Genomic DNA, 24,927 nt, shown 5'->3' with positions numbered 1-24,927 from the left:
ACACTTTTAAAAAGTGTATCAAATTATGGACAAGGTTTTCATATCATTTAACGAATACATTTATTGTGGAAGTGAGCGTGTTCATGAATTTTATGAGTGTGTTCATAGATTTAGGAACGTGTTCATTGATTTAATGAACCGTTCATTAAAATTTAACGAAGGGCAACTTGCATGTTGCAGTGATCACACTTTTAAAAAGTGTATCAAATTATGAACAAGATTTTCATATCATTTAACTTTTTACTAAAGTAATAATTTTATTCAGTATGAGAATAAAATGTTTTGAGACCACATTTGACAGGTGTCGAAATATCATTTTTTTTAACCGAGTTGAGGAATCAAATAAGACGGGGCTTATTACCTTGTGTATTTTTTTGTGTTTGTACATATTAAGTAGTTTTGTGTTTTGTTCTTATTTTCAAAGTTTTCTTGCTCACACAAACATTTATCTCGGTTGAACAACCGTTCGTATCAATGTGAACAGTAGTTAACGACACAAGGAGATGTAAATGTTGTTGAATGTGAAAACCCCTTTAGTACTTATTTTTTGGTGTCGTTTCATCTGTTTGTGCTTTCAACATGAAAGAAAATTTTAAGTTATTTTTTTTTACTGTGATTGTCAATATTCTTACAATATCTATGATATTCGATTTTTGAAAACATATATTTACAAGATATTACCTTTTGTGTATTAACTGTGCTCTTTGCACATAGTTCACACTTAAATTTTAAAGAACGCGTAAAATAAAGTGGGAACACTACTTGTTGATACGTAGAACGAAAGAATTTCTTTCGTTAAATGATGTAGCCGGCGTCCCCAAGCCAACCCAAGCCATTCAGTTACAGTGTGAATGTCTGATCGATAAGAGGAGCTATTCAGCGGAGAGCTGAAGCAAAAATAAAAAGTAAGTATTTCATTAGATTACGTAGTATTTATTATTTAAAAGCATTTATTTATTAAAAGTACACATTTATTTTGTTAAATAATTTGTTTTTTATCATATATATAGGAGATTTGTTCGATTTCCCATTTGCCGCCGTCCGCCCGTCGCCTGCTGCCATCACGTCGTTTCATGCATCAAAAATTTAAGGTAAGTGTTTTCATCCCTAAAATGTGTTATAATTGTATTAATATATTTATATATATGTAGTGCTCTTCTTACACCACGTTGCCACCACCACGCTGCCGCCACATATTGTCTGCCTCCGGTGTCGTTGTCGTCATTTGCCACACCACGTTCCTTCCAGCCACCACGTTGTTCCCGCCAGCCACCACCATCATCACGCTAAAATAATTCCTGGTATGTATCTACTTTTTATAATTTTTATTGATCATTTTATCTTATAAATATATACGTATGTATTAATATATTTATATGTAGTGCCATCACGTTGCCACCACCACGCTGCCGCCACATCCGCCACATTATTGTCTTCCTCCGCTGTCGTCGTCATTTGCCACACCACGTTCTATCCAGCCACCACGTTGCTCCCGCCAGCCGCCACCAATCTTGCTAAAATAATTCCTGGTATGTACCTACTTTTTATGATTTATATTATATATATATCGATACCTTCCCAGAAGAATGTATTTAACCCTTTGCTCCCGGAAAAAAATACAAATATCTTGAAAAAAAGTTTTGATATTTTCTAATTACACACTAATATGAAAAAATAATGATTGTACTAGTAATAACATTGTATAAGGAATGTTTTGAGCTGAGAGTACAAAAGGAGAAGTCCATTTTTTATTAAAAAAAAACTAACAAAGTAATTAATACGTGGTTTCATGCTGAAACCACTAGGAAGCAAAGGGTTAAACGACATTCTCAAAATTTGTATAAACTTAAAACAAACTTGCTGTTCATTTCAAAGAAATAGAACTACAATTACTGCCTAGAATCATTTTTATTAATATTTTAAAATTTGATTGCATTATAATCATTAACACTCTACCGCAAACAGGCCAAAAATTGATTTAGATATTCTAAACTTGAATAAATTAACTTTTTCAATATGATTTTTCATAAAATATTTAAAAAAAATCCTAAAAAATTATTTGAACTTCGTTTTTAGCTTATTTTTCTTTTCTGAAAGCAGCGTATGCGGTAGAGTATCAATAAAATTTGAATAGAATGACTTTTTTAGCCACTTTTAAGCGTTGGTTTTGATCATTTATAGAGTTTGATATCCTAAATTGAGAAAAAATGAAACTAGGATTGCCATCTACAATCATTTTCATTAGTATTTTGAAATAAACTTGCATATTATCATTAACACTCTACCGCAAACAGGCCAAAAATTGACTTAGAAGTTTTAAACTTGAATAAATTAACTTTTTCAATATGATTTTTCATAAAATATTTAAAAAAAATCATAATAAATTATTTGAACTTCGTTTTTAGCTTATTTTTCTCTTCTCAAAGCAGCGTATGCGGTAGAGTATTAATAAAATTTGAATAGAATGACTTTTTATGCACTTTTAAGCGTTGGTTTTGATCGTTTATTGAGTTTGATATACTAAATTGAGAAAAAATGAAACTAGGATTACCATCTACAATCATATTCATTAGTATTTTGAAATAAACTTGCATATTATCATTAACACTCTACCGCAAACAGGCCAAAAATTGACTTAGAAGTTTTAAACTTGAATAAATTAACTTTTTCAATATGATTTTTCATAAAATATTTAAAAAAAATCATAATAAATTATTTGAACTTCGTTTTTAGTTTATTTTTCTCTTCTCAAAGCAGCGTATGCGGTAGAGTATTAATAAAATTTGAATAGAATGACTTTTTATGCACTTTTAAGCGTTGGTTTTGATCGTTTATTGAGTTTGATATACTAAATTGAGAAAAAATGAAACTAGGATTACCATCTACAATCATTTTCATTAGTATTTTGAAATTAACTTGCATATTTTCATTAACACTCTACCGCAAACAGGCCAAAAATTGACTTAGAAGTTTTAAACTTGAATAAATTAACTTTTTCAATATGATTTTTCATAAAATATTTTAAAAAAAATCATAATAAATTATTTGAACTTCGTTTTTAGCTTATTTTTCTCTTCTCAAAGCAGCGTATGCGGTAGAGTATTAATAAAATTTGAATAGAATGACTTTTTATGCACTTTTAAGCGTTGGTTTTGATCGTTTATTGAGTTTGATATACTAAATTGAGAAAAAATGAAACTAGGATTACCATCTACAATCATTTTCATTAGTATTTTGAAATTAACTTGCATATTTTCATTAACACTCTACCGCAAACAGGCCAAAAATTGACTTAGAAGTTTTAAACTTGAATAAATTAACTTTTTTAATATGAATTTTCATAAAATATCTTAAAAAAATCATAATAAATTATTTGAACTTCGTTTTTAGTTTATTTTTCTTTTCTGAAAGCAGCGTATGCGGTAGAGTATCAATAAAATTTGAATAGAATGACTTTTTATGCACTTTTAAGCGTTGGTTTTGATCGTTTATAGAGTTTGATATACTAAATTGAGAAAAAATGAAACTAGGATTACCATCTACAATCATTTTCATTAGTATTTTGAAATAAACTTGCATATTATCATTGACACTCTACCGCAAACAGGCCAAATGTTGATTTAGATGTTTTAAACTTGAATAAATTAACTTTTTCAATATGATTTTTCATAAAATATTTTAAAAAAATCCTAATAAATTATTTGAACTTCGGTTTAGGACTTAGAATATTTTTCAATGTTGGGGACTTAGAAAATTTTCGATGCCAAAAAAACTTAACTTAGTTTTGGGACTTAGAACATTTTTCAATACAAAAAATCTTGTTGGGGACTTTTCGATGCCAAAAAAACCTTAACTTATTTTGGGACTTAGAATATTTTTCAATGAAAATTTTTTTTGGGACTTAGAATATTTTTCAATAAAAAAATTTAGTTGGGGACCTAGAAAATTTTCGATGCCAAAAAAACCTATCTTTTTTTGGGACTTAGAATATTTTTTAATGAAAAATTTTTTTTGGGACTTAGAATATTTTTCAATGTTGGGGACTTAGAAAATTTTCGATGCCAAAAAAACTTAACTTAGTTTTGGGACTTAGAACATTTTTCAATACAAAAAATCTTGTTGGGGACTTTTCGATACCAAAAAAACCTTAACTTATTTTGGGACTTGAATATTTTTCAATGAAAATTTTTTTTGGGACTTAGAATATTTTTCAATGAAAAAATTTAGTTGGGGACTTAGAAAATTTTCGATGCCAAAAAAACTTAACATACTATTGGGACTTAGAATTTTTTTCAATGAAAAATTTTTTTTTTGAAAATTTCTCTGTACTGATAACCGTGTCAATAAAAAAAATATACGACAGGTTCTAATCAAAATTAAAACAGCAGATTCATCTGAAAGTTCGTGCTTAGTTTAAATATTTTTAAGTAGAACTTGTAATTATTATTTTTTACTATTCCAAGTGATTAGTAAAAATAAATTTATACTTAAAAATACACTATCATACATTTTAATATAGCTATGTATAAATATATAATTATTGTACCAAATTGTTGTTAAAAGCCTTACTGATTTTGGTATTTATGTGGTTGGCTTTTTTTCAGACTGTAAAGATGCGGCATTACTTTGGGCTCTGCATGGATACTTTGTACCTTTCCAAAAAGTTATAAAAAAAGACACAGATGGTAGGAAACACGTTATACGACATACCATCAAGGACTCGCAGTATTCATTCGTTTGGATAGGCAACACAATTCAAGCTTAAGAAGACCATATTGCCTTCCTCAACAAAATGGGTGAGAATACCCACCCACCAAATAAAAAATGTATGTATGTACAAATGCTCTAGTTTTGGTAAATGAGATCATAAAATTTCAATTCTTATATTATTTTGATTCAAATTTCCCTTAATTTCACTTTTTATAATTTGTTTCACTTTCTTATCTGAAGATAAATCTACAAAATAATGTAATAAAATTTTTCCTGCCATTCATTTGGTTTATTTGAACAATAAAAGAGTTAATGTAAATATAAATATTTCTTTAATTTAACCTTTAAGATTTCAGAAAGGAGAAGATTAGAGATGAAAAACCGAATGTACAGGTTTGTAAAAATTGAAAACGGCGATTCACATTAATTTTTCTTTCTTTTTCACAGATCTCGACCTAATAAATTTAGAAAGCTAAGCTTCCATGACTTATTTATTTGTCAGTTGATTTTTTTAATTTCTTGACAGGAGATTAAAAATTCTTTGACAAAGAAATAAGACTATACGAAATTTAACTTTTTAAATTTATTGAAAACAGTGCCTACATTCTATAACGCTTGCATGGAAATAAGTTGTAGAAAAACAATTTGAATCAAAATGAAATTTGTACAAAAAAATTGATTTCATTCGAATTCACAATGTTTTTCGAGCACTTATGACGGTGCAAGAGTTACGGAACGTAGGCCTGTGTTCATAAAATTAATGAACGCGTTCGTTAAATTAATGAACACGTTCGTAAAATTAATACGAACGGGTTTTTTTATTTTTATGAACGCGTTCATTAATTTAATGAACGGCGTTCATTAATTCTATGCACGGCGTTCATTAATTCTATGAACGGCGTTCATTAATTTTATGAACGGCGTTCATTAATTTTATGAAAGGCGTTCATTAATTTTATGAACGGCGTTCATTAATTTTATGAACGGCATTCAATCATTCTATGAATGCGTTCATTAATTCTATGAACGCGTTCATTAATTTTAGGCAGGTTTTTTTTTTTATTTTTATGAACGGTTCATTGATTCAATGAATGCGTTCATTAATTTAATGAACGCATTCATTAATTTTATGCACGATTTTTTTTATTTTTATGAACGGTTCATTATTTTAATGAACGTGTTCATTAATTCTATGAACGGATATTTTTATTTTTAAGAACGGTTCATTAGTTCTATGAATCCGTTCATTAATGTAATGAACGCATTTATTTTTTTTTATGAACGTATTCATTAAATCAATGAACACTGTTCATTGTTTTAATGAACGATTCATTAAAATATGTTCGAAATTTCAAGTTCGAAATTTTATGAATGAAATTATGTATGGTTCATAGAATTAATGAACGTTCATTGATTTTAATGAACGGCCGTTCATTATCTTAATGAACAGGATCATTGGACAAATAATAATGAACGATACATTAATAGAATGAATATATTCATTAATTCCATGTACCTTTTTGGTTCAGTGCATAGTGGAAATTTTAACATTCAAATATATTAAATTGTATATGAATTATTTATTTTTTGCCAAGGTCCTTGCAAGCCAAAATCACCAGGGACTGAAAAAATTGGGTATTTTTTGACACTTTTCACATTTTTGACAGTGTTGCGTTCGACATTTGTGTCCAAAAACTAAGGCGTTCAGCAGTGCTCAATGTTATTCAATGTTATTATTGAAAATATGCTTTTAATAAAAGAAGACTTTTCTAATACCGTCAACTTTTTCAGCAATAAGAAATAATCCATTCGAGGTTTTTTTTTTTTAATCTGATATATATACCAAGATATCAAGAGCATTTGTATATTTTTTTTAATGGGCCCACTTCATACATCATTATACAAATTATTAATTGCTTTCCCAAGCATGCAACCGTAGATCATAATTCTTCCTCTACCTTCTTCAAAAGCTACTTCTTCAGGTCCATATATCCTTCATCAACACTTCGCCTCACGAAAGCTATAGGTACTCAGCTGAGTATCTTTAACTGAATAGATACTCAGACATATAAATCAACATCTTATGAACATTACTTCAAATTAAGTTATTATATCGAAGAATAAAGATAGTACATCATCAGTATAGAAAAAGACTTTTCGCTTGAAATGATTTTTTTAACGACTCTAAAATCAGTAAAATGTTTATACAGCCTGTCCCTGAAGAAACTTCCAAGGTTACATAAAAAAAATAGCAAAAAAAAAAAAAACAGACACAGTTTTTTACATTTCCAATGAATAGTCTAGAATTCAAGGCAAAAACGAACGAACGAAAAATATGCAAATCAAAAATTTACAATTCAAACAACTTATAGCAGCAATTTTGGGGGAAATTCCATATCCATTCCCTTGTACCTCAAAAACACCCTCTCTCCGAAGAAGAAGAATAAAACAACTTTCAAAGTATGTAGTAAAATGTTTAACAATCTTCAACCATTTGCACATCTTGAAACTATTTGTAACATAGTTTTTGTGATTTTGAAAAATGAAAATAAAAAATTGGAAAATTCACAAAAAAACACACATCCATATTTGAACCCTATTTCACCTTTGCACGTTTCACTTTTTCCTCCCTTAAACTTAACTACAACAACAATAAAAAAGAGAAAAAGTCAAAATAACGTAGATTTGTAAACTTAACGAAGCACAAAATAAATATAATAACACCATCTTGTAGATGATATAAATCCTCCTTACTCACGTTTGAATGACACTTCAGAATTTCGTTACAACCGAATCATTTTATTTTCTCAACAAAAAAAAAAAAAGAACGAAGGAAAAAAAAAAGAGAACAACTTTTCCCTCTTTAAACGATACATTGGATAGAGGAATTACACGTTCGAATTTGATTAAAAAGCGGAACGACATGTGTGTTGTAGATATTGAAAACTTGACTTTCAAAAACGAACTTTATGGCGAACGAACGAAACGAAATACATACCCGACTTGGCCCATAGCCTGCACGCACTCTTTAACTCTTGGTTTATTCGAAGCTAACAGATACTAAAATGGAAGGAAGAATTTCCTTTTCCTCGCTCTTTCCAAATAAATGTGTGTGTCTGTGCTCTGAGTGTAGGTACCCATCACAATGTCCAATTTGTGTCTAATGTGTGTTATCCGCATGGGATCACATATCACTCCTGCCAGGTTAGCATGGGGATATACGTATTATAGACGACATGTGGGTGTTTTTCGAGAAACGAAGCGAATGTCAGGACACCACCACACAGCCTGACACACAAAAATAAATTTAACCTCCTTTTAGTGTTGTCTAAAGCAATAGAACCAACAACAAAAAAAAAACAACCTCGACACAAACTGTGACTTGGAGCCATATTATCAAGAGGACGACCGACGAGAGTGGGATTGGGAGATTGGATTTCATTCGAGAAAACGGATTTGCTAATTTATATAAAGTGGATTATTGTGCTTGCGAATCATTAACGGGTGATGAATTGCTACTACAACATACAGAGACAAGGCGAGGCACAACACAATCCCCCTCAGGATTATTTAATCAGTTAGAAGATAAACAAAAAAACAACAACACAGCAGCAGCTTCGCACTACAAAAAAAAAAAGAAGGAAATCTGTCAAAGCATGCAAATGGAATGATAAATACAAAAACGAAAAACTCTTCTGTACAGTGTCCTTTTTTAGCTTGTTGATTGTTTATTGTCAACAATGAAGTTGAGAAAAGGATTTACTCAAATACACTTACCTTCTAGCTAGCGAGCTGTAGCTGCCTAGCCTACTTCCCGCCTTTACGCCCACGTTAACATCTCATTTTTTTTGTCTCGTTTGTGCTATTAATACAAATAGATTTCTAAAGGGAAAGTAATCGTTTCGTAGAAAAAATACAAGGGGTACAACCCTTAACTCATAAAACAACAAGTAATTGAATAGATACTTTGAACTAAAAATCGATGAACAAACCTTTAAGAAGGATATTTTGTTGACTAAGAGATGTAAACTGTTCTATTTGACGAGTGTCAAAGAAAAGTTTTCAGAATTGAACAATGGTTCGAAATAGTTCTAGTTAAATAGTTCTTCGAATCCAGCATAAAATGTTTGCTTGGAAAAGATTATTGAAACTAGTGATGGGAACTATCGAATGATTTGAACTATCGATAGTTAGTAACTGAATGATTTGAACTATCGAATAGTTCATTCATTCCAATAAAAACTATCGAATAAACTATCGGATAAAAACTATCGAATAAACTATCGAATAAAAAAGACTATTCAAATGAAAAAACTATCGTTCAAGAAAATTTTTTGAATGAAAAAACTATCTTTTAAGAAAACTATTTAAATGAGAAAACTATCGAATAAAAAACTATCGAATGAAATAACTATTCGAATGAAAATAGTAACCGAATGAATGATTTAAAACTATCGAATGAATGAATATTTTACAACTATCGATAATTTGATAGTTTTTATTCGATAGTTCCCATCACTAATAGAAACTCTAAAGAAGTAGTGTAGACATTGAATTATTTGATATATTAAGTGCAACTACTGCATGAGATTTGTTTGTGCTTTTTTCTGATATTATAACTTATAATATCTCAATCTTGAAAAATGAATGCTTTCCGAAGCATTCTCAGAGGATACGCAAATATCCTCTGAGAATTGTTTCAGTGGAATGGGTGTTGTAAAACACGAACTTTAAAACATTTCCTTATCATTTTCCTTTATCAAATTTCCATATTCATCATATCCATTTAATTGATCAGGGAAACCGACGAAGTTACGAATACCAGGGTTACAGGCGACCGAGTTACGAGCGTCAAAGTTACGCGAAACCGAAGTTACGAAAAGCTAGAGTTACGAATTCAAAAGTTATGTTAAGCTATGACATGTGATTTTTGGGTTGGCAACAATTGCGAGGAACGACATGGAATTATGGAAATACAAACAAGAGATTAACATTTTTCTCATTGGTCATAACTAAATGAGTAAAGCGAAAATGGGTGTTATTTAATCTTGTAAAATTTTGATTGGATAGGTATAGATATACATACATACATATTAATTTTGTTTTTGTGAGAAGATCGCAAAAACGTTGAAATAGAAAAAAAAAAACATGAGTATACTTATGTAAGTTTGGGGGACATAATTGAATTTAACTTCTTATTTGTCCAACTAATATTGCAAATACGTATTTTTTTTTTCTATTAATTAATATAATTATTCATAGCGTATTTTGTAATACCCACTTTGTTATTATTTATATTAAAATAATAACCAAACCACCCCTTTTTTTTAACAGACGTTATTTTGGTGTGGTGAACTGTTGTTGCAATTGTTGCCAACCCAAAAATCACACGTCATAGCTTAACATAACTTTAGAATTCGTAACTCTAGATTTTCGTAACTTCGGTTTCGGGTAACTTTGACGGCCGTAACTCTGTCGCGCGTAACTCTCTTATATAATAACAGGTCAAAGTTGCCTTTAAAATAAGTTCAGCGAGAGTGATATACTACGAAAAGACGGGAAATAAAGTAGCATTATCTGTCAGTGACACCTTCAGTGGATCTCCTGTAACGGTTGCACCTAGGAAAAGGCAGTTTTCCAGCGTGTCCAAAAACTGCCAATTTAAAAAAGTTGCCCAAGAAAACAAAGTTTCGGAAAAAAAGATGGCTGACGTATAGAAGCTAATGAAATTTTTTACTATTCCGGATGATGCCAAGGACTTCTATGAAACTGTTCTCTCCGCAAACGCTAAAGAGTGCACAGAGGATATGGAAAGACACTATGGCGATTAAAAATAATGTTTTTTTTTATTCAATATTTATTTTAGTTAATATTAATATAAGTTCATTGCAATGTATATATTTCTTTAATAAATAAGCTTTTTAATACTAATTTATCTATTTATTTATTTAAAAGAAAAATAAACGTTTTTGCAAAACTCAACAAAAACCTGTATTTGTTGCGTTTTAAAAAAACGCGGTGTTTTCGTGTTCAAAATACGGATACGAATCTTCGAAAATAATGAAATAGCAATTAAGCCTGTCGATTAGCTGTACAAGAAAGAACAACTCCTCATTTCTACTTTTTGAAAATTCGGCTTTATATTGAAATGGGAAAGAAAAAACCTTCTCCTGAAAAATTTGAAAAATGCACTTGTTGAGTTTTGAAAAAAAACTCTCCTCAATTGCTCGGTCATCTTTAGTGATAAAGATTTGATTTTTTCTGTAAAATGCAGGTAATAAAGAGGGCTATAGATAGTAAAATATCTTAGATAAATGTAGTTAACCATAATATTAGCTTTTTTCGAAATAAAAACGAAAATGTGTTTTTTAACAACTAGAATTTTGCTTTAACTGGCTGCCATTTTGTAGTAACTCACTTTAACACAATGAAATTACATACAACGATAGAAAATATTATAAGGAAAAGAATGTATGTTTATTTTTTGGTCTACGACAAACTGGAGCAAAGATATTAGCTTAAAAGTAAAATATCCCAAAAAAATGCATTTTTGTGAATAACTCCGCTAAAAAGAATGATCAGGTGGTGAGAAATTGGATTTAAGCCTTTTAAATATACCCCTATCGATCCATGAAATAAAAACTGACAGTGCCTCTGTGCGCAAGGTCAAATGACTCTTTGACTGGTGTAAAATAACAGAGGGAGATTTACGATGGCACAAAAAATTCGGGGGAAATAATATTCCGAGTGAAACAAAATTCCCCTGGAGATTCACGATGGGGTCCATTAAGTTTATTTATCTGTAATGATATTTTATTTCTTTTTTATTATTTTAGCTATTTTCTTTATTACTTCTATAAAAGGAAACAAAACATTACTGACAATATTATTTGTTTCTCAAATTATGTTATCTTACTGTAATTCATACATTTTACTTGGAAAAACACAAATTGCAAATTAGTACAAATTCACAATTTTTATTTGAAATTTTGAAAGGATTAATTTCATTGCTAAACAGGACAATGTTTTGATTTAGGTGCCTAGGAATTAGTTTTTAATTCTAGTTTGTTAGAATGTGTATTTTACAAACAAATTTCTTTCAAAATTCTTCAATAAAATCAAAATATTAAAAATTATTTTGAAAAAGGGCTAATTTCAAAGTTTGTCATAAAAACTACAGCAGAGTTCTTAACCCTGCAGGCGCACAGTGGATCGATACTATGAAAAAGTGGTCATGGGGCTGTAACTTCTGATCTAATGAACGGATCCTAAAACGGTTCCAAATGAATCCAATAAAAAAATTACAAAACCTTTTAAGTTCTTTAATTTTTTTTTACTTAAAATAGCAGTTAACATACAAAAATTACCAAATCTTTATTTTACTACAAATAAAATTAATATTTTACGTTGTTGTCTTATTTATTAAGTTAAAAAAGCGTTTGCAATTTTGTTTAACAGTTAAAAACCGATTATTTGCACAAAAAAAATTATTAGGAATAAAAAAAAATAGCTTAAAAATGATTATCTTATGTAAATATGTATGTTTTATTAAAACAAATTTGACGAAGCTAGATTTTTTTCAAATGAAGGTAAAAAAAAACGATTTTGGGGGTGTTAGGGACTTTTTAAATACCGTTTCGTGATCAGTGCGACTAGCTCTACAAAACGTGATAGGTCTCCGCCCGCGTATATTTTGAGTGTTACACCATGTTATGTCTCAAACCAACAACCTACATGTTGTTACGAAAACGGTCGTTGATAAGCTTTCCATCTTCAAGAAATTTCTGAAGCTAACGATTAATAATTACACTGTGATAGTTTTTAGAACTTTTTTTTTGCAACAGAGCGGAGACACATCGATTCTAGTTAATTCGAGTATGCTGAATTCAGTGGTGGCAACCGTTTTGAAAGTTTGGCTCAAGTTTTCGAGATATTTCGAAAATAAAATCTTAGGTCGGGACTATTAAAATACTGATAATTTCGAATAATTAAGTTTTTTTAAGCAGTTTTTAGTTTAGAGAAAAGCTATTCCTGTATATAGCTCTATGTTTAACACTATTCCAACCTAGGTTGTTATGTTTCGGTCGCTTACAAAGCATTTTATAAACAAAAACTTCACTTTTCTTTTTCATGTTTTTTTTTTATTTTGTTGACTTTCAAAGCCTTTAATATGGAGGCAATTTGAGTTTAACATTGATTCGGGATATTTTATATTATTTAAATAGCATATCATTCCAAAAATGAATAAAATACTGCAAATCTGAAAAATTTCACTAGTGAAAATCAGCCTACTAAGCTACGGAAATGTATCAAAACGTGAACTTAAGATTAAATTAAGATAGTTTTTGGATTTTCAGCTTAAGCTTAAGATATATCAGAAAATAAATTAATGAATTAAACAGTTTTTGGAAAAACAAAAAACGTTCTTATATACTTACATCATGTCGGGATAAAAGCAGATAAAATAACGTTTTTTCCCTTTTATAACTGTAATATTTAAAAAAAGGAAGCCAAATAAATATGTATGGCTTCGGATTCGAGTTCAGCACCCCTTTCACCTTTAGAAAAGTATATTTTGGTTCTTGTGGCAAAAAAAAGTTTAATTTTGCTTACCAGTGTTATTTAATACATTTCCGTAGCTTAGTAGGCTGATTTTTACTAGTGAACTTTTTCAGATTTGCAGTATTTTATTCATTTTTGGAATGATATGCTATTTAAATAATATAAAATATCCCGAATCAATGTTAAACTCAAATTGCCTCCATATTAAAGGCTTTGAAAGTCAACAAAATAAAAAAAAAACATGAAAAAGAAAAGTGAAGTTTTTGTTTATAAAATGCTTTGTAAGCGACCGAAACATAACAACCTAGGTTGGAATAGTGTTAAACATAGAGCTATATACAGGAATAGCTTTTCTCTAAACTAAAAACTGCTTAAAAAAACTTAATTATTCGAAATTATCAGTATTTTAATAGTCCCGACCTAAGATTTTATTTTCGAAATATCTCGAAAACTTGAGCCAAACTTTCAAAACGGTTGCCACCACTGAATTCAGCATACTCGAATTAACTAGAATCGATATGTCTCACTTCTGTTGCAAAATCGAACTATCACAGTGTTATTTCCATCCACTTAGAGACGAGCCGAAGGAGTAGGATGCATTAAAAAGGTTGCAAAGGGTTTTTTTTTGCCAAAGAGGACAAAATATTTTTTCAAAACGATCGAGGATATAACATCGATCCATTTAATTTAAAATGAAAATCTTCTTATTATGATTAAAATAAGATTTTTATTTTAAATTAAGTGGATTTCTGCTTAAGGTGCTGAGGGTTTCATGTAGTACAATCTGTAAAAAGAAAAAGGCTACAAGATAAATATATGTACTCGTGGGAATTTTTCTGTACGAAACCACTAACAGACTATTAAATGAATAAAACGTGTGGGGCTCTTCAAAGATTTTATTTACAGAAAACAAAATCACTGCTATATTTTCAAAAATTTCGAAAACCAGAAGGTTTTTTAAAATGTAAGAATTACTGGGTTCGAACTACGGCATACATAAGTACGTAAACGTTTTGACTATTGCACTCTCTATCTAATCAGAAGAAAAAGATAGGACACAAAGCGTCAATACGTTAACGTACGTACTAAGGTGGTTCGTTTTTGGGTTTTTTTCGAATTTCAAATCGTAATAGCGCGGAAAAGTTGTGAATGGTGAAGACTAAGTAAGGGGTTAAAAAATAATCCAAATCGGTTAATATCTTCAATCCGCGCATCGGCTCTAAAACTTGAAAAAATATTTTAAAAAAATGGTAATTTTACAAAAAAATTTTAAACACCCTAACATCTTTTTTTTAATAAAATAGCTTTGGACAACCTTTATATTAGCTAAATACCTATTAAGTAGAAAAAAAAAATTGTTCAAATTGGGTAAGGACTTCCGGTCGCACATGCGTTTTGAAATTTGTCAAAATATGGCAAAATTCCTATTTTTACGTTTTTTTTTTTGATGGTTTAGACATTTATTATTTTACCAAATTTGAAGTAAAAATGAAGTTGACACAATCAGTGAATGCTATTAACTCGTTAAAGATTTGAAAATCTGTTGGTCAAGAGGGCACAGTGGTGCCTTATGGCGTCAAAAATCATTTTCACGTCCATTTTTTGACGAAAAGTCATGAAATTTGGGACACTGAAGCATATTACTATGAAAAATACTCAAAATCTTCCAACTTTTATTTTTTCAAAATGGTGGTTCCAAAATGGTGGACAGAATAAGCGTTTATAGAATTTTCTTTTACGAAATTGAATATAAGCTAGAAATTTAGCTAAATTGATGTCAAAAAGATGTACGCTCTTGGATTTGCTTAGAACTGTTCATATTCAATGAAAAACAAAATTAAATAAATTTAAAACAAAGACCAAAACGTACCAAGGTAGTAAAAACACTTTTATACCCTTTTTATGCTATTTCTTCGATTTTTTGATTAAATTGGCACATTTTTTACATCTTTCATATTTATTTTTAAAACAAGTTGATTATTTTGGCGTTATATATTTGGCAACTATTTTTTTAATGAAAATAAATAGCAAATATATGTTAAAAAATGTGCTTATTTTATCAAAAAATTCAAGAAATATCATAAAAAGGGTATAAAAGTAGATTTTCAAGAACACCCTTTCTTCTATAAAAGCATTTGAACATGAGTTCAAAACTTTCTATTTATTCTTACAGCAATAATATACGACCAAGTCTTCTTTATCACTCGTATATTTATTTATTTTTAACAACTACTGGACAATGGAAAGGGCCTAGAATGAAAAACAAGCTGGATATATCTTTAGGTTTAATGAGGATTGATGGTGCCATGCTGTTTGTGTTGTCCACTGTAACATCATCATTGTTAGTTGAATATTGAAGGATCACCTCTCACAGCAGGTGATGGTCGAACAATTTTGTATAAAAATCAAATCATTTGCCTTTACAATTCAGTATCACTCCAATCGATTCCAAAGTATAATACTAACGACTTCCTTAACAAACAAAATAATAATAAATAGTTAAGATGTTTTTCCCTTTTGTGCTTTTGTTGTTGACTTGTTTAGCTAGTTCCAGTCATTCAGAGGTAAGAAAGTTAACAATCTTCAACGGACTTGAGACTATTTCTTGGTAAAATATAATAAAATTATTATTTGTGTGATAAAAAAGGTTTCAGGATCTAGTCCATCTATGGAAAAACATGAAAACCAACAGGCAGAAACCTCCACCGACTACGACAACAGGCAAAGACGATTGAGAAGGGACCTCAACGACTTGAAAGATGGAAATGACATCTTCGATGATAACTCAGGAATGCATCCATTAGAGCTCGAAGTTGAAGGCATTCCACAGCCATTGCTGATGTTTTTGCAGAAAATGTGTCAACGTAAGTAAAAAACCAAGTCTTGAGATCAAGAAAATAAGTTCAACTTTCCCTTTAGTTCAAGCTAAACCCCTTCGAATGAAAACCCCCCGACTTGGCAGAACCATCGACTTTGACAGCGATGACGAACGAATGCGACTACCTTTTGGCTCAGGCAGAATCAACAAGAAGAACGTCCCCTTCAAACCAAGACTTGGCAAACGGACATGCCTGTGTGATAACAATTAATTTTTAAACTTTTATTAACAACTCAATAATGTGTTAGCTGTATAAAGATAAAAAAAACTTTTAAATGCATTAAAGCAACCAACCGATGCGGGACTCGAGGGTTTTTCTTTTCAATATTCATAGCAGTTCATGTAATTTGTATCCTTTTTTTTTTGTTTTCTGTTGTGTGTTGTCCTGTGTGTCCTTTCATCATCATCACATGCGATTTATCTTTCCATTTTATGTTGTTCATCATTGCTTGTTGTTGGTGCGTTGTTGTCCGGTTGTCGTCGAGGTACTATAGTTGGTATAGTTTTGTGTTGCCTCAAGGGCTTTTTAGGGATTCACTCAATGTCCAGAGTTGCTGCATGTGACTTTTATTGATTGAAAATTCATTGTGTGTTAAGGCCACCGCACCAATGACTGCCGTCGTCGTAGAGTCGTCGGCTTATGGTAAAAATCCTCAGCATAATAATACCTGATCAGGGGGATGCTATACTACTACCATTGTAGCTTTTTTTGTAAAGGTTATGGTTGGTGGAAGAGCTTAAGCTGGAGTTGACACATGCTCTACGACCACCATCCAAGCCCACCAACACCATCTAGCAGCTTTGGAGTGTTTTAATATTTACAAAAGGATTTGTGACGCGCGGTTTTGATGAAGTAGGTAGTACCAACCAGAAGCAACAAAAGTAAACCCATCATCATCACAGGACTCAATCAGTCAGCAAGTTTAACAACAGAAAATGAATAAAAAAAAATGTCCTTTTTTGTCAATTTTTTTTTTTCGTTGTTGTGTTACGAGCTTTGAAAGAGATTACTTTGAAAATTGATTTTAGTCATAAACCATTGTACTACTTGTCATGAATAATGCGATAGAATTTTTTTTTCAATTTTTTCTGAAGGTGTGTTAAAAGTTTCTAACCTTGTTTTGTGGTGGTGTTAATCATAGCCGTAGCTAGGATTTCATTTCGGGGGGGGGGGTTACCTCAGACCGAACACATTTTTTTTTTTAAGATTCACAAAACTTTTTTATCAACTATAGGTGTGTTTTTTCTATTACTCAGTTGCTACTCATTTTTGATTTTATTCGCAAAACAATAATAAAAATTACACAAGTAAGTATTTGTTTTTATTGTTTTTCGAATAAAATAAAAAAATGAGTAGCTACTGAGTTGTAGAAAAAACACGCCTTAGATGTAACTGCAGTCGATTCTTAATTCCGCTAAAGAAAATGGTCATTAGAACTGTGTCAGAGCGAAAAACTTGTCAATATCCTTTTTAAGTATTTTTTAGGAGAGAATTTCATAGTTAAAAGTTTAAAATAGCTCTGCTTACCGTAGAAGAATTTAAGAATGTAACGAATATAAAATGGCCGAATATTCGGCGGCATCTCTAGTTTAAATTGGTACAAGGAGTGATAAGTTGTTTGATATAAATTGCGAGCGTTAGCGAGCAAGAAAATTTTTTTGAAGAAATAAATTTGAACCATTATTAGGCTTTATACAAAAAATTATTTCGCACAATTTTATATACACTTAGGAGCAAAAAAACGGAATCAAATAAATTATATTATATTAAAACAAAAATTGCCATGGATAAAATATTTTTATTCAAAGTCTCATGGTCTCATTTTAAAGCTTGTATTTTTTACTTTGAATTGTTGGTAAAAACATAACAATGCATACGATAGTGTTACCGCTATCTGTCAATAAATTGCACTTCATTTTGTTTTAATGTTAAATTTTCCAGATACTCTGTTTCAATTACAGTCTTTTTTTTTCAACGATAGTATTAGCGTTGTCTGTCAATGAATTGCACTTAATTTTTTTTAAATGTTAAATTTTCCAGATAATTTGTGTTTTAATTTCAGTTTTTTTTTTTTCCTTACATAATTCATATATGTTGGATGGATGGAACCAACGAACGGATTTTTGAGTTCTTAGCATTGAATTAAAGCTTTTGTTTCAAGCTTTTCAATGGTACCATTAACATTCATGTATGTCGATTACTTCACGACCAAATATCGTTTTTACAGAACGCAAAATTTGATTCCATTTTTTTGCTCCTAAGTGTATAAAAACATTGAAAAATTAAATTTTTCTCCCACTAAAATTTTGTAGCAAAAAATTGAAATATTCTATTATATCAATTTAGTTCTAAATTAAATCGGGAATACTTAAAATTAAAAATTTTAATTCAAGTTGTTTGGCATGAGCTAATTTTCTAATTTGAAACAATTTGATAAATAGAAAGCTAAAAATATAACGAAAAATTTTCCATAGGTACTCTCTGTTTTTTTTTATAGCATATGCGCTGACTAAAGAAAAACAATGTAATTCAACATTGGTACTTTCCCAAATTTTTTTATTTGAGTGTCGCAAATATTTTTCAAATAAAATCTATAACTTATTGGAACCCATCGGTTGTTTGATACAAAATATTCCTTTTAAAAAATTTTGAATTATTTTCGGAAATGTTTAGTATTAAAAACCTGTTCTTAATTTTTTCAAATTTATTTATTTATAAAAAGAAAATTAATATACATTCAAAGAATAACAAATTATGTAGGTAAGTAATCAAATAAGCAGATAATTTTTCAAGAAGATGATTTTACAGAAGTCTGCAAAAAAATAAAGAACGGTTTGGAAAATGTTAAAAAGCGCGCGCTTTTTAACATTTTCCAAACCCTTTTTTAATTTTTTGCAGAATTTTGAAAAACAGAATTATGAAAAGCAGAATTTTGAAAGCAGAATTTTGTAAAGCAGAATTTTGAAAGCAGAATTTTGACCCCAACCCGAGATTTTCAGATAGGTAATTAAATTACTAAAATACAAAAACAAACCATTTAGTACTGCAAATATTAGACTTATAGGTATTTTTTTATACTATATCTTTTGATTTTCTGAAAAAAAAATTTCGGGGGGGTTAAACCCCCAAAACCCCCCCCCCCCCTAAATACGGCTATGGTGTTAATGGGTGTACCTACTTTATTGATTAGAAAAAGTTTCGAATTCTATTTGTGTCTTTTTCTTATCTTAATTTCTTAATTAAATGTGATTTATTAGAGTTGGAGTCCTATTTCGCATACAAATATACAAAATACATATTAATTAAGAAAAAATTTTTTTTCCAATACACGTGTCATTCATATTTAACCTAAACCTAGTGTTGCCTTGCCTTAAAGATACAATTCTGTGACTCGTGTATGGACAGTAAATATTAAGAAGGATTTGTAAGGATATGGAAAAAAAAGTTCAAATAGGTAAAGGTTAGGGTTGAGGGTTGAAATTCTATTGTGGAGGTGTGAAATGATATTTTTTTTTTTCTACCTTTTCTTTTGATGGACAATGTCAATTGACCTTTGATATTAACTTTAATCCGAATCAAGTTTTTTATTTATACATAGCTTAAGGCAGTTCTTGAAGTTTTTCAACGATAAAAAAAAATTTGTGTATATTGGAAAATTTTTGAAGAACTACTTATACATTTTATTTAAAGAGTTGGAGTAAAGTCAAGTGACTTCAACATTAATCATTTGAAGTTATTTGACCCCTTTTTGAAAAATGGTAACTTTATTGAAATCAAATTTGACAGTTTAAACTTGATGAATGGAGAATAAAGTATTTCATGGAGTATAAAAAGTGTTTTTTTTAATATTTTTAAGGATATTTTAGGTTTTTAAATATAAAGTAAATTGCTGGAAAATTTCATAAAACACCTGTCAAAATTGCATGCCAATTATAAACTGCATGTGTTTAAGTGTAGAAATTTTTAAAATGTTCGTACACCGAAGACGAAGGAGTAGAAGGAGTAGTTAAAAATCCAAAAAAATTTTTTTGCTAAACGAGCAAGTGAAATGGCATAGACAATAGAACCAGTAACTTGTCGGTAACACGAAAAGCTACACTGAAAATAATAAATTTCGTAAAATTACGAAAATCGTTTAATGCACTACATTTTCGTTGGCCCAACGAAACTTTCGTTGGCTCAACGAAAATATGTAATTTTTCGTAATATGAAAACCTTCATCAATTAATGAAAACGTTTCATACACTTTTCTCCCTTTTTAGTGCCAAAAAATCCAATTTAATGAAAAGATTTATCAATTAACGAAAAATTTCATACTCATTTTAAAGAATAAAAATAAGAATTTTTCCTTACTTTATCAAAGTTTTAATTAAGTAACGAAAAAATTCATTAACTTATGAAATTCAACATTAACTAACGAAAATCTTCATAAACTTATGAAAATTCTTCATATACTAATGAAATATTACATCGGCTTTTGAAAAAATACATCAGTTAACGAAAAAAAATGGTTGCCTTACAAAAAAAAACGTTGACTTGGGTGCATTTCTGTTTTAATGATTAAAAATTTAATCTTGCTGGATATAGTTCACATTAGGTTTTTGTTTAAAAATCTATTTAAGTTGAGCTGAATATAAAAAAAGAGTGTGTGTACACATGTACACGCGACTGAAGTTATACTTCTCATTCAGTATATGTAAATGAATTTCATTTGATATTTTTAATTTCTATTATTAAATTAATTAATCCACACATCGTTTTTTTACATTTTTATCAAGTGAACAATAAATTAATTCTTTCATCCTCCTTGCGTCCATGTAGTTTTCAATTTATTCTGTGAAATTTACACATGTTGTGCGGTTCAGAACGTACGGTATACGCTTAACGAAACTAAATGAATTGAGCATAAAATGTGCGATATGGTTATTTTATGAGAATTGTGTGTGCTTCAGCACTAGTAGTAGCAATATGGAACTTGCAGAGTTGCTACAAAGCTCAAAAGTGAGCTGAGCTCAGCTCACAGCTCAGCTCAAATTTTGAGCTAGCTGACTTTTGAGCTATGTACCATAGCTCAGCTCATTTGAGCTGAGCTGAAAGTCAGCTGAGCTGATGGTTGAGCTGAGCTGTTGGGTGAGCTAAAGTAAAGTGAGCTGAGCTGAGCTGTGATGGGTGAGAGGATACATTGATTTTTATTTGGAAAGTATAATGAAATATGAAGATATTTTAAACTTTTATAAAACACCATAGCTCAAGATGTTTGGTTCTAGTTATTAATGGAATTATTTTAACACATGGATATTTTTATAAATAAAACAGATAATTTTTCGTGATCTTTCTCTTGGTTTTTTTAACCCTAGAAAGATAATCATAATATACGTCTCAGAGACGTATGATTCTAAAAAAGATTTTTGGTCTTATGTTAACACTTTTTGTCATATTTATTTAACTCATTACTTAGATTATTTTAAAGAAGTGATATAATAAATGAAATCAATTTAACAAAAACCCAGAAATTTGAATTGAATTAGATAAAACAGTTCTTTACACGCCATACGTCTTACAGACGTAGATTATCTTTCTAGGGTTAATAGTAAATATATTTCTATTTTTTTTAGTAAAATATTTCTTTTTTAGTCATAAAAAAAATCAGGTACAATCCGGTTTTACGACTTTTTTCAAAATTCCGAGAAAATCGCGTTTGAAAGTTGGGGTAAATTTTTTTGTCGAAAAATCCCCGAATCTTTGAACGCTCCTGGAAGCTAAACCGCTTGAGAGCAATTTTTGGGAGTGGTGCCAAATGATAGCTTGTGTCATGGGCCTACGCTTTGCACATTATCAGATTTTTAAAAAATCGCCTTCCATGTTAAACCGCCACATCATGCCTTTTTTTTCAGAATCGGGCTTAACTTTTTTTTTACCTTTAAGTTCTCCTGGTTTGAGAACGCGTGTACCTACAGGGATGGAAGTTGTACCCAAATGTAGGTTAGAGTCCCCGCTACCTTTTGGCATCAAAAAAATTTTTTTCATTTTTTTCAAAATTCCGAGATATAGGCGTTGGAAGGCTTTGATCTAGAGACAGGGGAGTGGTGCCATATGAAAGCTTATATTCTCAGCTACCCGAAAGTGGTATAATCCGGTTTTTCGATTTTTTTCAAAATTCCGAGAAAATCGTGTTTGAAAGTTGGGGTAAATTTTTTTTTTCGAAAAATCCCCGAATCTTTGAACGCTCCTGGAAGCTAAGCCGCTTGAGAGCAATTTTTGGGAGTGATGCCAAATGATAGCTTGTGTCATGGGCCTACGCTTTGCACATTGTCAGATTTTTAAAAAATCGCTTTGCATGTTAAACCGCCACATCATGCCTATTTTTTCAGAATCGGGCTTAACTTTTTTTTTACCTTTAAGTTCTCCTGGTTTGAGAACGCGTGTACCTACAGGGATGGAAGTTGTACCCAAATGTAGGTTAGAGTCCCCGCTACCTTTTGGCATCAAAAAATTTTTTTTCATTTTTTTCAAAATTCCGAGATATAGGCGTTGGAAGGCTTTGATCTAGAGACAGGGAAGTGGTGCCATATGAAAGCTTATATTCTCAGCTACCCGAAAGTGGTATAATCCGGTTTTTCGATTTTTTTCAAAATTCCGAGAAAATCGTGTTTGAAAGTTGGGGTAAATTTTTTTTTTCGAAAAATCCCCGAATCTTTGAACGCTCCTGGAAGCTAAGCCGCTTGAGAGCAATTTTTGGGAGTGATGCCAAATGATAGCTTGTGTCATGGGCCTACGCTTTGCACATTGTCAGATTTTTAAAAAATCGCTTTGCATGTTAAACCGCCACATCATGCCTATTTTTTCAGAATCGGGCTTAACTTTTTTTTTACCTTTAAGTTCTCCTGGTTTGAGAACGCGTGTACCTACAGGGATGGAAGTTGTACCCAAATGTAGGTTAGAGTCCCCGCTACCTTTTGGCATCAAACATTTTTTTTTCATTTTTTTTCAAAATTCCGAGATATAGGCGTTGGAAGTTGGGGCGCTCACTTTCAGCTCAGCTCACTTTCAGCTCAGCTCAAATGAGCTAAGCTATGGTACCTAGCTCAAATTTGAGCTGAGCTGTGAGCTGAGCTGAAATGTTAGCTTTTTGCAACCCTGGCAACTTGCCACACGCAACTTGCCACATACAACTTGCCACATGCAACTTGCCACATGCAACTTGCCACATACAACTTGCCACATGCAACTTGCCACATGAAACATGTAACTTGCTACGTGTTGTGTGTTTTATGTTTGCCGTACTGTGGCGTACTGCATTTTTAAATACTAAAGTACTGCGTACTCTAAAGGTGAAACGACAGCCCTGCTACCCAGGGTGATCGCGTCATAATCCCTTTGACATTCTTGTCAAAAAGTAAATTTTCATACCCACCCTCCCATAAGAAGTATAACTTCAAAAATATTTGCGGGACGAAACGCCAATTTATTAAAAAATTCAAAATATGTTTTTTTATGGTTAAAAATTTTCAGCGGATTTTCTGAATTTCAGGTTTTTTTTATATGAAATTAATGAAAAATTTCGTAGGTTAACGAAAAAATTCGTAATTCTACGAAAAGAATGCAAGTATAATCTACTAAAAAAAAAAATTAATACAACGAAAGGTTTCGTAAGCTAAAGCATATTTTTTCGTAATTTAATTAAAATATTCATAAAATTTACGAAAAATACGTTAGCTAACGAAAGTTCCTTTCATAAATTAATCAAAAAATACATTGACTAACGAAAAATATCACCGTGCTTAGTTAAATTTTATGTTAATCGATGAAAAAATTTCGTAAAATGATGTATAAAAATTCATTAATTCTTGATCAAAAAATTTTATGAAAAATTTCATTAAAATACTATAGTTTTCGTTGATTGATGAAGTTCTTCATTAACGTATGAAAGCCATTTCGTTGAGCCAATTAAATTTTTCATCGGCTGAAAATTAATTAAATTTTCGTTGGCTCAACAAATTTTTTCGTTGTTTTGACGTAAGGATTTGGTTCAGTGTATTTGAAGTTTTTCTGTTTTATAATTAAAAAATTAATTTTTCTATCGGTATGTGATAGAATGGAGAGTGAAACATAGATTTATCACTTTACTCCGGAATCAAATCAGCAGTCATTTGAATTGGGTAGCAGCAAAAATGCAACAACGTACTTATATTTGAAAGAAAACATTATTAGCATTTTCAATTAACTACCTTAAAAAAGGCAAAACAATTAATAGTGAGTTTTACAGGATGTTTCTGTTGAAAATGGTTATCCGTTTGCTGACCTTCAGTAACTCTGGCCGATGCGATATTATTTTTAAGAAAGTTATATCCAAAGAAAAAAACAAAGTCTTTGAATTTTTTAGACGATATTTATTCGAAACCTTCTTACTTAAAAACTAAATAACAAGATATTTTGTATAAGGAACAAAATTCTTATAATCTATAGGTTGTCTCTGGTACTCTTACTAAGAATATAATTTATGTTTAGAGATCTCATTTTTGTACAATAATTCGGACAAATTTATTTATAATATTAAAAAAAAAGATTAATTTCAAAACAACGATTAACATTGATGAATTATAAAAAATATATTTTTCTAAATAGGTATGTACAATTTTAAAACATCAAAATAAATAAGGATGAAATGCTTAAAAAAAACATTATTTGACCCACAAAAAAAAAAAAAACATTTCAAAAAATACATATATTTTTCAAAAAAAAAAAAGTTTTTTTTACAATCTTTAAACAATCTAGG

At 30.3% G+C, this 24,927-nt stretch overlaps 2 protein-coding genes across 2 annotated transcripts in view; one reads left to right on the top strand and one right to left on the bottom strand.

Annotated features, from left to right (window-relative positions):
* The window catches only part of LOC129916581 (octopamine receptor beta-3R-like), a 246,081-nt gene that overhangs the window by 117,096 nt on the left and 104,058 nt on the right, over positions 1-24,927 (bottom strand). The gene's annotated exons all lie outside the window — the stretch shown is intronic.
* LOC129916579 (protein hugin) lies at positions 15,715-16,479 on the top strand. The gene is made up of 3 exons (XM_055996601.1): positions 15,715-15,836; positions 15,920-16,136; positions 16,192-16,479. The coding sequence occupies exons 1-3, from the start codon at positions 15,777-15,779 to the stop codon at positions 16,359-16,361; spliced, it is 447 nt and encodes a 148-aa protein (XP_055852576.1). The 5' UTR covers positions 15,715-15,776; the 3' UTR covers positions 16,362-16,479.

Source organism: Episyrphus balteatus, chromosome 3 (genome assembly GCF_945859705.1).
Source record: "Episyrphus balteatus chromosome 3, idEpiBalt1.1, whole genome shotgun sequence".
Lineage (NCBI taxonomy): Eukaryota > Metazoa > Arthropoda > Insecta > Diptera > Syrphidae > Episyrphus > Episyrphus balteatus.
This window is presented reverse-complemented; position numbering and strand designations above follow the sequence as displayed.

Excerpts from the sequence above, each read along its gene's own strand:
- LOC129916579 (XM_055996601.1), top strand. The coding sequence starts at position 15,777 with ATGTTTTTCCCTTTTGTGCTTTTGTTGTTGACTTGTTTAGCTAGTTCC. Across the intron at positions 15,837-15,919 it reads CTAGTTCCAGTCATTCAGAG|GTTTCAGGATCTAGTCCATC; the intron begins GTAAGAAAGTTA and ends GTGATAAAAAAG. Across the intron at positions 16,137-16,191 it reads TTTGCAGAAAATGTGTCAAC|TTCAAGCTAAACCCCTTCGA; the intron begins GTAAGTAAAAAA and ends CTTTCCCTTTAG.